A 13,197-nucleotide genomic window follows, 5' to 3' on the forward strand; every position below is an offset into this window, starting at 1 on the left:
ATGCTATCTTGCCAAAGGCAGGCATTTAGGCCTTGGATACACTTGGAGTGGTCGGAAAAATTCCCCAGATGGAAGGATAAGGACGTCGGTATAAAATAGTGGCTGATCAAAGCAGAAGGATGGGCTGAATGGAGTTGAGAGTTGGGGCCCTGGGAGGTTGGCTATGCGTTGTCACCCTGCTGATTATGAAGAGAAGCTGGCCGTGTTGCATTCTCTCATTTCTCTGCACCAAAGGAGATAAGAACGAGGAGGAGGAGGAGGAGGAGGGGGGGGGGGGTGTCAGGCGAACAGTAGCGATTCTGAAAAGAAAGCCTTTAATCAGAGTGCTAACGAGGTTTCGAGCAAGAGCTTGTTAAGGACTTGAATTGAAGCTGCAACATCAGTCCTCTTATTAGTAGTGCTTCCGGAAGCGCGGACTACTGACTTCTCAATCAGACGCTGAAGAACTGGATTGGAATATCTGTGAGGTTGGGGAGTGGGGTTCTCAACAAGCGTCGCATCAGCCGTAAAAACCGAAAAGTCTGAATGGTATGCACGTTATTTGACAAAGGCATGGAACACTTCATCTGTAAAGGGGAGTACGGTTTCAGACTCGCTGGACTGTAGACGAACCCGACATGTCTCCCGCCCAATGCCCCAACTTGTTTCTGGAAGTTCACACTAGTGAAAGGCCCAAATTAGGCCATGGTAAGCTGGAAGCGCATAGAGTTACGTATAGAAAAATGGGTTAGATATCGTGGTGACGACTCTGGTATGCAAAACGAAAAAAAAAAGAACAGATAGGAAGTTGTCCCAGAGTTGCCGAAGAGGGTGTTCTTACAACAAAGGAGAGTAAAATGAGACTAAAGAGGCAGGCCACTCACTTAAAGGCAAACTACATGGAGAGAAACATCGGTAAATGGCGCACTTGTATCCAAAGCGTTTTACACTGTGTCTTATTCACCCATTCACACACACACACACACACACTCACACACCGACGGTAGCAGAGCTGCCACGCAAGGCGCTAACTTGCCATCGGGAGCAACTTGGGGCTCAGCGTCTCGCCCAAGGACACTTCGGCACGTGGAGTCACGTGGGGCGGGAACCGAACCCCCGACCCTACGATTAGTGGACGACCCGCACTACCACCTGATCCACAGCCGCCCCATCTGCAATTGATCTGCAATGTGAAACGTGTTTTCAATGAAAGCTGAATCCTGTTTTTTTTTTCTTTCTTTTTTTTTACCCTCCCTATGCCAGTTTAGACGTTCCGATTCAACACCAAATGGGAAGGAAAATTTTTCAGTATAGCGGAATGCCAGCAGGAACGCATGGCGTATCTCCAGAGCTTAGTCCCGGGCCAGATCTCAACACCGACACCCTAGACGATATTCAGGGAATCCGAAGCGATCTTTCTACAGCAGAGGATTCCTGAGCTGGTGCTACAGATGTGAAGTGTAGAGAAGAAATCTGAGAACTGTCTCGGAGAAATCATTCCACAAAGATCTGATTTTACAGCTTGCCTGCAGCATACCGTGGCTGATAAAAGCAGCCCCATGAAAGGAAAAGGCCGAATAAACCCCACTGGAGAGGCTAAACCACATTTATCGCTTTTGGCCGACACCTTCATCCAAAGCGACTTACAGAAGTACTTTGAAGTCTCTATCAATAAATACATCCTGATGCTGGTCCGCTAGGTCATGGACTCAGAACAACGTCCGTCTAAAAACTGAAGTCAGGGCGGGACATATCGAGTGGCTCCTCCTCCTTTTTAAACAGCTAATATCGACTGGCCTGGAAAACGTGCTACATGGCTTTAACGGCGTGTGTTGTACTACGTTGTGGGCTTCAAAATAGGGGTGAGTTGTGGTGAAGTACCAGTGGTCAGGGAATAAGACGTGGCACATGACCACACGTGTCAGTTATCATTAGGTACACATCGGCGTACCTTTTATCTCGGCTGACCCACGGCCGATTGGACTAAACAGACATGCTTCACTGAGCTGAGTGGTGCATATAACCTCTGATGCGCTCTTCCCACTTCCCAGGTTTAACACCGAGCGGTGTTGTTCTATTCTCTCGGAGATGCTCGTAGTCTGGATGAGCGAGAGCGAGAGCGAGAGTGATGGAAGGGGCAAGAAATACAAGGGTAAACGAGTTGATTACAGAACTCCCCCTGAAAAAGAGTGCAGCCCCTGTGGTGTTAAACCGACGCCCAGCCAGGAACAGTGAACATCTGCAGCTGCTTTGGCTCGAAACTTCTCACCATTTTCCCAGCGCTTCAACAGCCCGCAGCACCGATCAAAACGTACCACGGGACGATTTCCAGAACACGAGGTAGACTGGACGAAAAACAGCTTCGCAATGTGGAACTGGAGGACGGTCTGTAAACATCTGCCAACGTTACTGACTGGTGGACGTTTTCAATAATCTCTGGTTTCTTCACTTCGGCCCGTCAGGCCCGTTTCGATAACCACGAGATAAACGCGTGGTGTGTTTATATTTTTATATAAACACAGATAAAGTGTGATGTGTTTATATTTATGGAGTGTGATCTAGTTCTCTTTATATTACAGTATTATATCAGCGTAAAAGCAGACTGCCGGTCGTTGGTCAGTCTGTTGAGGTTGTTTTTTTATGCTTCGGGTCCAAGCGGAACACAATACTGACATTTCTACGTTCGAGGATGACACGCGTAGGGTGGAGAGGGCCAAATCTGTGAGTGACCTTTACAGTGAGTCTGATGGAGGACTGTGTCTCACACCTCCGGGGTTGGGCGGTTTGAATCCTGCCCCCAACCCGGTGCGTGCGTATGTTCTCCCCATGCTTCGAGGGTTTCCTTCAGGTACTCACAACCCAAAGACATGCGTTGTAGTCTGACCGGCATGTCCGAATCGTCCGTGGTGTGTGAATGTGTGCGCGATTGGTCGGCAACCCGTCCAGGGTGTCGACCCGCCTTGTGCCGGGTTCCCTTGGGACGGATCCAGGCTCACGACACCGGTGGACTCCTTACCTGGCAGGACTGGGGTTATTATTATATTATAGTATTATAACAGCCATGATGGTTGCATGGCAAAATTCCATAACCACAAAACCCTGGAGGGAGGCTTGGAAATCCTGAAGATTATCTGGGATTATATCCACTAAAACCACAAGAGCAAATGGTCTTTTGAAAAGACACTACACCGCGACGTGCTGTAAATTCGCCTAGTGAATGTTCGGCAAGGGCTCAAACTCGGCTTTGGAAGGGGAAAACGTGTAAAAAGCCATCAAAAGGCTAACAAATAACTAACACTCGAGTCAGAGTGGTTATATTACTCAGACTCTGAGTCACCGAGACCGCCGCAGCAGCCGCGGCTGACCCGCACCTCCTTAACCAGCTACGCGTATAGAAATCCTATATTGAGCTGGAGGGCTATCGATCCTCAAGGGGCCGGTCTCCGTGCTCAGATTTCTGCTCATCTTTAAGGATTACTCACCCGTCGTTGGAACAGGTGAGGAACTCCTCTTTGATCTTGGGGTGCCAGCAGCCGCTGTTCAGCATGGCCGTGTGGCCCTGTGGGGGAAAACCAGACAAATCGGGTCGTTATCAGCCGTCTCCATGAATCAGGCAAAGACGAACGAGGGCTATATTATACGGAGGCGTGTAGCAAAGCAACGACCGTTTCTTGAGTCATCTGAAAATGTGGAAAGAGAAACGACTAACCAGTTTAACCAAACAATCATTACATAGAAAAAGAAAAAAAAAAAATAAAGGACTCTATTCGATGTCAAATGCCCTCTTCAGAAAACGCACCCGAATCCCAGCCGCCCTCAAATGTTTCAAGCTGTGCGCTCACCTTCGAGCAATTTCCTGTGCGCTAAAATTAGTCATAAAAAACAAGCTCCTCGTGCAGTTCCTCATATACAAACAAACGCAAAACACCCGAAACCTGAAATCACACAGTGTGGAGGTTTTGCTCCAACTCTAGAAGCCTGAAGCTGCCGTTAACCTACACGTACATACCCGTAACCTCACCGCCGCTTCGGCCTTTCACCGAGAGGCAGATCAAACGGACAAGCGCTAGTTCTCCTTACTGTTCCGAACACTGCACGCTAATCACCTCGTTAATGATATGACAAAGCTAATTTCTCCCATACGGAAAGAGAACGGCAAGGTAAACAAAAGCGGTCAAAGCTGCACAGCTTCGTTGGGCTAGGAGGAAGTGTTCTTGCTATGCACATTCGATCCACTCGATCAACAGCGCAGGAGAGCAAATTGGCAGTGGGACTAAATAGAAGCAGACAGATGCTGGGATCTATATACACACACACACACACGTATACACACAGAGCAAAACATACCTAGCACCCCACAAGGAGAAATAGCTCATTTAGAAACAACAGCAGGAAGAAGCGTCATTCTAGATTTTAGGAAATCTGTGTGTGTGTGTAAAGAGAGAAGATCCGTGAATGCTATGTGGATACAGCACATTAGCCAGGTTCACCGTCACTGGGCCACCGCTCACGCACGGAACTGCTTGCAAATTGGACGCCAATGGAGCAGCACAGCAATTCTACAACTGGACGGTTATAAAGAGGCACGTCGGTTTACCCGTGTGCTTGTGTGTGTGTGTGCGCGAGAGAAACAAGAAAACGAGAGCCGACCAGGTGCATGATTTAGTGACCCTTCCGCTCTCTGATGCAGGAATTCCGACCGTACTTCATTGAGACTTCAACAAACAGTCTGCAGATGTAGCAAACAAACGACAGGACGCACCCATAAACAATCCGGGTCACAGCCCAGAGAAACATCGCTAAAAAGAACCTCTTTGAAATCCGCGCGCGCACACACACACAAAAAAAAAAAAGACAAACTATCCAGACAGACAGCTTTTTAAAAAATTTTTTATCTGGCTTAAAATAAATCAGCAGCAATTTCCCGGAAAAGCGGAAATCATTCTGGCGTTTAAAGCGGATCAAAAACTCCGTTTTATGTTTACGGGATGCGGAGTGTGTGCAATATAAATGAAGTAGCGACAAGTGTTCGGCACATTCGTTAAAAAATGAGTGAAAACATTTCTGTACGTTAAATGTATTAATATAAGTAACAGCAAAAAATAAATAAATAAAAAATAAATCGAAGGGATATTTGCGGTGATCGTTTTCAGTGTTTAATAACGCTTTTAATGTGAGAAAGTGGCCCAATAACCTCCTTCCTTTAAATGATTTTGGGATAATATTATCCAACTACGCAATCTTAATAATAATAATAAAAAGTAGGAGAAGAAGAATTATTATTAGTAGTAGTAATCGTAGTAGTAATAATGATAATAATAATAATAATAATAATAAGAAGAAGAAGAAGAAGAAGAAGAAGAGGAATTATTAATAGTAGTATTTGTAGTACTACTACTACTAATAATAATAATAAGAAGAAGAATTAGTAGTAGTAGTGGTCATAGTACTAATAATAATAATAAGAAGAAGAATTATTATTAGTAATAATAATAAGAAGAAGAAGAAGAAGAATTATTAGTAGTAATAATAATAATAAGAAGAAGAAGAAGAATTATTAGTAGTAATAATAATAATAATAATAATAATAAGAATTAGTAGTAGTAGTGGTGATAGTACTACTACTACTACTAATAATAATAACAATAAGCGGAAGAAGAAGAAAAAGAAGAATTATTAGTAGTAGTAATAATGATAATAATAAGATTTATTAGTAGTAGTAGTTGTAGTACTACTAATAATAATAATAATAAGCAGAAGAATTAGTAGTTATAGTAGTTGTAGTACTAATTATAATAAGAATAAGAATTATTATTAGTAGTAATCATAGTAGTAATAATGATAATAATAATAAGAAGAATTAGTAGTAGTAGTCGTCGTAGTACTACTAATAATAATAAGAATTATTATTATTAGTAGTAATAATAAAATAATAATAATAATAATAATAATATTAATAGTAGTAGTAATAATACTAGATTTTAATTAATTTATTTATTTAGTTACTTAATTAATAACAGACAACTACAAGAACCATAAAGGAAGACACTTCCCTTCATATAGCCTGATCCGAAAAAGGGAGGTTAGATGATAATAATAATCATTATAATTTTGTTTATAGGTTAGACGCTACATCTCTGAAGGATAAACAAGATCCATGAGAGTCTACAATGCAGACCTATCACAGACGTCCGTAGTCGTTTAAAGGACAGAAAGGAACTCTACCTTGGTGTTGGCCATGTCCACAATGTATTGGTCCCCTTTGGTGCACTCTAGGACTTGGAAGCCGTCCCGATCCAGAACTTTGGCTTGGGCGTTTCCTGCCACCACCAGGATCACATCACCGGTTATGCTATACTGCAAGGATTTGATTTGGTGACTGAAAGACAGGAAAGAACACAAAAAATGATATCAAACATGTTCACATCGGTTATATTCATTAGACCACGCTTGGCTTATTCGGGCCAAAGGTCAGCCGATCTAAGCGACAGATGCGCAGCGAGACGTTCTGACCGTCGTGACTAGGTTTCTGAACGGCGAGGGGCCACACTCTCTGTGTACAGGAAACTCTGAGAGATTTCATCTGTCGGACTCCACGGTCAAAGACATCTGCCAGTTGTGCAAGACTTCCGGCCTCGCAGCACGTTACGTAACTTCTAATCGTGAAAAGATGCCGGTGAAAAATGCCAACAGAACACAATATTACTTATGGTTGCCGTGGTGATCTGAAATACAATACCAGCTGAACGTAAGATGCTTTTTGGTTTTCATTTGCGCCGACTATTCAGGGTGGAGTAAAGGGGGAAAGAAAGAAAGAAAGGAAAAAAAAAAAAAAAGTTTTAATATCATAAAGAGAGAAGAAGAAGAAGAAAAAAACAAACAAACAAGTCCAGTGTTTTCAAAGTCTGACTGTACACCCCCGGGGCATGATGATAAAACAATCCTCGTACATGCACTCTTATTCTGTGCAGACCTTCTCTGGATTCAGTCAATGTAAAAAAATTCGGCGGGCCGTTTTGAAAGCTGAAATGCATTAGACACAGCCACTACGACACACAATGGAATTAGCTTGGAGGATATGTCAAAGCCTGACCGAGACTCGTGTACAGGAGCGTTACTCAACAGTCGTTCACAGCCTTTATAGTCTCCACATGAGCAATATTTATTTTGGCTGCAAAGCCAGGAGCTTATTAGAGGCGGAACAGCACTGTGAGCTGATGAGCTGCTTAATGTGCCGTAGTACTGCTCTCTTCGCGCACAGGAAAGCCCGCTCCGGCTCAGCCAGTTGGGATTTCAATATCTCAACACTCCGGATTTTCTAAAGACACCCACTATTTAGGAGGCTGAGACACAGCAACAAGCAAGCCCCGCCCTGGTCTGCCCCGCCCCGCCCAGCCCAGCCCAGCCCAGCCCCGCCGCATCTGGCCCCAGTTAGTCCAGGCTGAGCCATTCCAGAGGTCAAAAATGCAACACTGAATAACACACAGTGGGTCAGGCATAGCTGGAATTTAGGGAGGACTACCAGCCCTTAAATCCAAAAACCAATTTCCCAATGGGATATATTATCTCATATAAACATCATACACGTCGCTATTCGTTCTAAACTGCCCCCGTCCCAACTTTTTTGGAACATATCGCATGCACCAATCTCAAAACAAACGTCTGCCTACGTCTCCTTCTTGTTGTTCAAATACAAGACGGGATACATTCACGCGTCACTCCTCTTCGTCCGTATTAGCCTTTATCCATGCTGTCCCGACTATTCCGGAATCGGGGTTCCAAACTCGAGCGGTACATTTAATCATGGTCTGGCTCTCGCAGTAAACTTTCAGCGCGTTCGCACGGACGACGATAATCCGATATGAACCCGATTAAGACGGTACTCCGATTAAGACGCTAGCACGTGAACAGAGATTATCGATGACCTTAATCCGATTAAAGTCAATACTCGACGTAAACACGGATGGAATTAAGACGTGTGGCGTGCTCCTGTTTTAGTCGCGCGACAAATAATCGACCGCACTGCACGCGTTCGTAAATAATTTAAAATAAAAACACCCGTTACTGCATACGGTCCCATAACGTGACGTGATGACGTGTGCCGTTAATCGAACAATGTTCTATAACACGCAAAAGGAGTATTCTAAAAGCGACTCATGTAAACACCTTAATCAGAATATCGTCTTATTCAGAATAAGGTCAATAATTAGACTACAGCCGTCCGTGTAAACGCAGTCTGTGTGTCAGGGTGTACAGTTAAAAGCAGAAGGTAACTTACAGGCTCACGTCCCTCGTCTACTTACTTGTATTCTTCACTTGCCTGCGTTCTTACTAGCCTATTTACTAACTTGATGGCTTACTTGCCACCTTGTGTGCTTGCTTATTTGCTTTCCTACTTACATACTTGCCTCTTCGCCTATTTACACACTTACGCGCCGGCTTTCTTTCTAATTTACTTACCCACGTACCACTTCGCCTCCTTGTCGGCTTTCCTGCTCGTATCCTGTACTTCCTCGTCCGCTTGTTCACACGCCTCATCCGCCTACTCTCATACTTACTTGCGTACTTCGTTTTCATTTTCCGACTTACATACTTGTCTACTGACTCACCGGCGAACTTTCGTCCTTACCTGCACACGTACACACGTGCTTGAATGAAATCTGGGATCATATCTGTTTATTGTATTTGAACCCTCACGCTCATCATTCTCACCATTCACAAGGCTGGAGGGACCTGAAGGCCTGCAGCGCCGCATCCATTCCGGCAAAGTCCCAGAACTTGACGTCGAAGTCGAAGCCACCGGTGACCAGCCGAGCGCCGGACGTGTCGAGACCCAGCGCCGAGACCTGCGGCACAACACCAAGAGGAGGATTTTATTCACCGGCAGTGAACGGATTCATCCACTGGGATGTTATTAACACTTGCATTTATATAGATCAAATATATATATAAAAAGGTACACTTCATAGACTAAGAGAGGGGGGGGAAGAAAAAACCAACAAAAAAAATTAAGAGGAAAAAGAAGGAGGAAGTTATTCTTCACATCAACAAATGAGGGGGAAAAAAAAAATCAATCTTAAGCCAAATTTGAAGACGACAGGACTGACGGGGCTTCTGCCCACAAGCAAACCGGCTCTATACAAAGCCCTGGTATTTTTCTACCGCTTTAAGGAGGATTTAGACTTGCTAGGACTCAGATGCTCGGCTAGGTCCGCCCGAGGAGCTTTTACAACCACGATTAGGCGAGAAAACCCTCGGCGGCCGAGTGTTCAGAACTGGATCGCGTTACACAGTCCACCTTTATTACATTTGCAGGCTTTACAAAACTAACAGGCAGAGTGGAGAGAAAAGGTCAGCAGCGCTAAGGGAGGGGAAGGAAGAAAGAAAGAAAAACTTACTGTCTTTGTACCATGCTGAAGCGTGATCTCATGAGTGTCTGGAATCTTCTTTACCGGGTCCTGTAGCAAAGACCGAGAGACAAAAGAACAGAGGAAGAGAGAGCGACAGACAGATAAGAGCTTTATACAATAAGGTCCAAGAGTCAACAATCAGGAAGTGATGAAATAAAAATAGCTTTGTGTATTGCAAGTTTTGTTTTTTCACTCTTTTTATTAGGTACATTATGACTTCCTTCTGAGAAATTATCCCTGAACTAACATCTGCAGTTAGTTGTCCTGCACCTGTGATCGTTTACGGAGCAGATCTCGGGTCAGGACCGGTGCTACCCGCTAACCGATAAAGGTCACTGCACGCGTAACCTTTTCACTGCGCTCGGTCTTGTTGGAAGACGGCACGGGGTGACGGACCGCGAGAAAGTCTGGACCGTCAAACGAAACACAGGACGAGCAGGAAGCGGTTCCGTCACCAGCCGAGCGCGTCTCTGCGCTCTGTCAGCTCTGCTGTGAAGTCAAAAGACACACTCGGTGCGCCGCGAGGCATTACACGGGACACACTCGCTTAATCATGACTAAACATGTCGTTAATGGGAAGACACTTTCAGGAACCTTTGTGCCAGTGATCCTCTCCTGTCGAGCTTATTATTACAGGATACTGATGATTATTATTATTATTGTTATTATTATTATTATTACTATTATTATGATGATTGCTGCGCTTATGTTATTACTGCTGCATATAAATCAGAAGTCGTACAAGCAGAACTTGTGAAATCGGAGAAGCTCGAAGACTGGCATGATGGGAACGCGCTGCCCCCTAGTGTAACCATCAAGCGGTTGCAAAAGTGTCACATGACCACATCGTGGATTTTTCTCAAATATTTTGCCTGATTCCCGGGGTCCGCTATATCATTCGTGTTTTTTATGAAAAAAAAAGATTTAATGATTCAAGTAAGTAAATATAATGCTATCTCATTTGTTTTTGAACGTTTGTACAATAGATATGGCATTACGTTAAGAAAATAACAAGTTCGGTGACGTGTTATGAAGAATTCTGAAAGGTTCTACAGCTTGCAAAGACTGAAAACCAACACGTACGTCATCCTCCTCCTCCATGGAGTCGTCGTCGTCATCGTCGTCGTCGTCGCTGCCGCCGTCGTCGTCGTCGCCACCTTCGGCTGTGGTGCGGCTGAAGCCCGGTGGAAGCGGAGGTCCGATCGCGTCGCCGTCGTCGTCGTCGTCGTCAGCCTGTGCCGACAGAGCGGGTGGAGGAGGAAGAGGGGGACCGATGAGCTCAGAGTCGCTGCTGTCGTCGCTCTCCTTCTGCCTGCTTAGGACAAAAGAGCACTGTATGACCTCTCAGAGTCGGGCGGCTGATGGAGGGAACGAGAAGAGCGGACGTCAGAAGGCGGTTTGTACATCTCAGAGCGGATTTAGAGTCACCTAGAAGTGGAAGCTGCTTGTTTTTGGCTGGAGGCAGACGTCCTGGAGGAGGCAGCACTGGGACCAGAACTCTGAGACTCCTGCTGCTGACGGTCTTCTGCTCTCACACACACACACACACACACACACACACACACACAGCTATACTACTCAAATCTTTCGACCCATCCCGTTTCTTTAACCAGGTCACATGTTTACACCTTGCAGAAGTTTCCCAGAAGACAAAATAATAACAATTTACACCGATCATCCTGTTCAAAAGTTTACACCCCCCTGGTTCTTAATGTAAACTTATGACCGCAACTGTAGGTGGCGCTGTCCAATGCAACCAGACACAAAAAGTGTCAGACCCCTAACCTGTTCAGCCAAGTATTCAGTACATTTAGTACATGACCGTTACATTTAGTAACCTAATATGACGTTATATTAGCACGACTACTGCGCAGTAAAGTTGGTTTTACTGTACTGTACGGCATGTTGTATAACTCATGGTCTGTTATCTAGACGTATTTGTGTTTATTGACTTTTGCATCGTCAGTCACTGGGAACTATATTTCATCCCTGAATCACTGCATTATATTATCATCGTGATGACAGGAAAGCCTACTACACGACCCGACGTGACTCCGATGCCGACCTAAAACCCGCTGACTCCTTTCAATGGCCGTCCTCCGAGTCTGCTCAAAAATCGCCTCCAAGTCGAACGTCCGAGCTTTTCTACCTGCGGACACGTGACGGACACATTTCACATTTCACACAGGAAAGGAAATCATTTACATGAGCGAGAATTCAGGAATAAGTGTACTTACCAAATCCCGAGAAGCCCATGACCGAGGACACGTCCTCTTCGCCGCCTTGAAAACAGTCATAAATAAATAAATAAATAGACAGACAAACAAACTAAATTTAATAAGTAAATAAAAAAATCCCTCTCTATTGCACATATAGTGTTTTTTCCATATACGGAGCCATTTGAGATTCGAGTCCCATACGGTATTAGTCTGTTTTGTCCAACAGATAGACAGACAGACAGATATATAAACACAGATAGACAGACAGACAGACAAACAGACAGATAGATAAAGACAGATAAACAGATAGATAAAGACAGGCAGGCAGGCAGACAGACAGATAGATAAAGACAGATAGACAGATAGATAAAGACAGATAAACAGATAGATAAAGACAGGCAGGCAGGCAGACAGATATATAAAGACAGACAGATATATAGACAGATAAACAGATAAATAAATATATAAAAGCAGACAAACAGACAGATAAATATATAAAAGCAGACAGACAGATAGACATATATCTTGAGACAGACAGACAGATAGATAGATAGATAGACAAATAAATATATAAAAGCAGATAGATAGATATATAGACAGATAGATAGACAGACAGATAAATGTATAAAAGCAGATAGATATATAGAGACAGATAGATAAATATATAAAGACAAACAGAGATGGACACACAGATAGACAGACAAATATATAAAAGCAGATAGACAGACAGATAGATAGGGTGCCAATACTTGTGGAGTTGATAGATAGATAGGCAAACAGAGAGATGGACAGACAGATATATATAAGCAGATAGACAGAGACAGCTAGAAAGATAGATAGATAAACAGAGAGACAGACAGAAAGATAGAAAGACAGACAGACAGATAGACAGACAGACAGACAATGCTAATCTTTATCTTAAGAAACACTAAAAATGTAACATTCAAATGAGTTACTGTTGCTAGCAGGCTATTAAACTAAACACCGAGCTGACCAAATTACTGTGTATTGCCGGTCCGAATAATAATAATAATAATAATAATAATAATAATAATAATAATAATAATAATACATCGTCTATACATAAGAAAAAAATACGTAAAAAGGATTTACCACAGAATGTAATAATGAAAAACAGACTAACGGCATACCGTCACTATCTCTCTGTGCCGCCATTTTCCCCTCGAGAATCAACATTAAAATTTACTTCCGGGTCACATCCATGCTAGCGGTCAAAATAAAAGCCGCTAATCTGTATTCAAAATTACGGCTTTGATAAACTCTAGGTAATCTCCGTCTGTTAAATCAACGCTCCCTTTTCTCTTCTAAGATCTGTCTCGGTTTGAGTAAAGCGCGTCCTCAATAAAAGTGGATGGAAAAGAAACTTTCCGAAGTTTCCAAGGCGCCACAAATCCTCATTCATCCCTGCTTCAAAATAAATCAATCAATCCGCTACCTTCTGCCAAACTAGTAGACCGTTTTCCAGCTTCCTTATTACTTGAATAAATTGATTTTTTTAAAAAAATTAAAATAAGTAAATAAATAATAAAAAATGATCAATGGTTATTTTCTTAGATACAGCATTAGTG

The 13,197-nt window shown here is 43.5% G+C and overlaps 1 protein-coding gene across 4 annotated transcripts in view; it reads right to left on the reverse strand.

Moving 5' to 3' along the window:
* Positions 1-12,828, reverse strand: part of LOC108276964 (WD repeat-containing protein 70) — a 36,678-nt gene extending 23,850 nt beyond the window's left edge. Inside the window, exons 1-9 of one of the 4 annotated variants that reach the window (XM_017489162.2) lie at positions 12,760-12,828; positions 11,627-11,671; positions 11,455-11,538; positions 10,818-10,914; positions 10,473-10,704; positions 9,378-9,437; positions 8,692-8,825; positions 6,205-6,358; positions 3,462-3,538 (exon numbers count right to left, since the gene is read on the reverse strand). In XM_017489162.2, coding sequence (XP_017344651.1) covers positions 3,462-3,538; positions 6,205-6,358; positions 8,692-8,825; positions 9,378-9,437; positions 10,473-10,704; positions 10,818-10,914; positions 11,455-11,538; positions 11,627-11,671; positions 12,760-12,805 — 929 coding nt within the window. In that variant the 5' untranslated portion in view covers positions 12,806-12,828. Of the gene's footprint in view, positions 1-3,461; positions 3,539-6,204; positions 6,359-8,691; positions 8,826-9,377; positions 9,438-10,472; positions 10,705-10,817; positions 10,915-11,454; positions 11,539-11,626; positions 11,672-12,721 lie in introns of all 4 variants that reach the window. The other 3 variants (XM_017489159.3, XM_017489158.3, XM_017489160.3) reach the window with 3 other exon arrangements.
* Between the last annotated feature and the right edge of the window lie 369 nt (positions 12,829-13,197).

This window comes from Ictalurus punctatus, chromosome 16 (genome assembly GCF_001660625.3).
Source record: "Ictalurus punctatus breed USDA103 chromosome 16, Coco_2.0, whole genome shotgun sequence".
Lineage (NCBI taxonomy): Eukaryota > Metazoa > Chordata > Actinopteri > Siluriformes > Ictaluridae > Ictalurus > Ictalurus punctatus.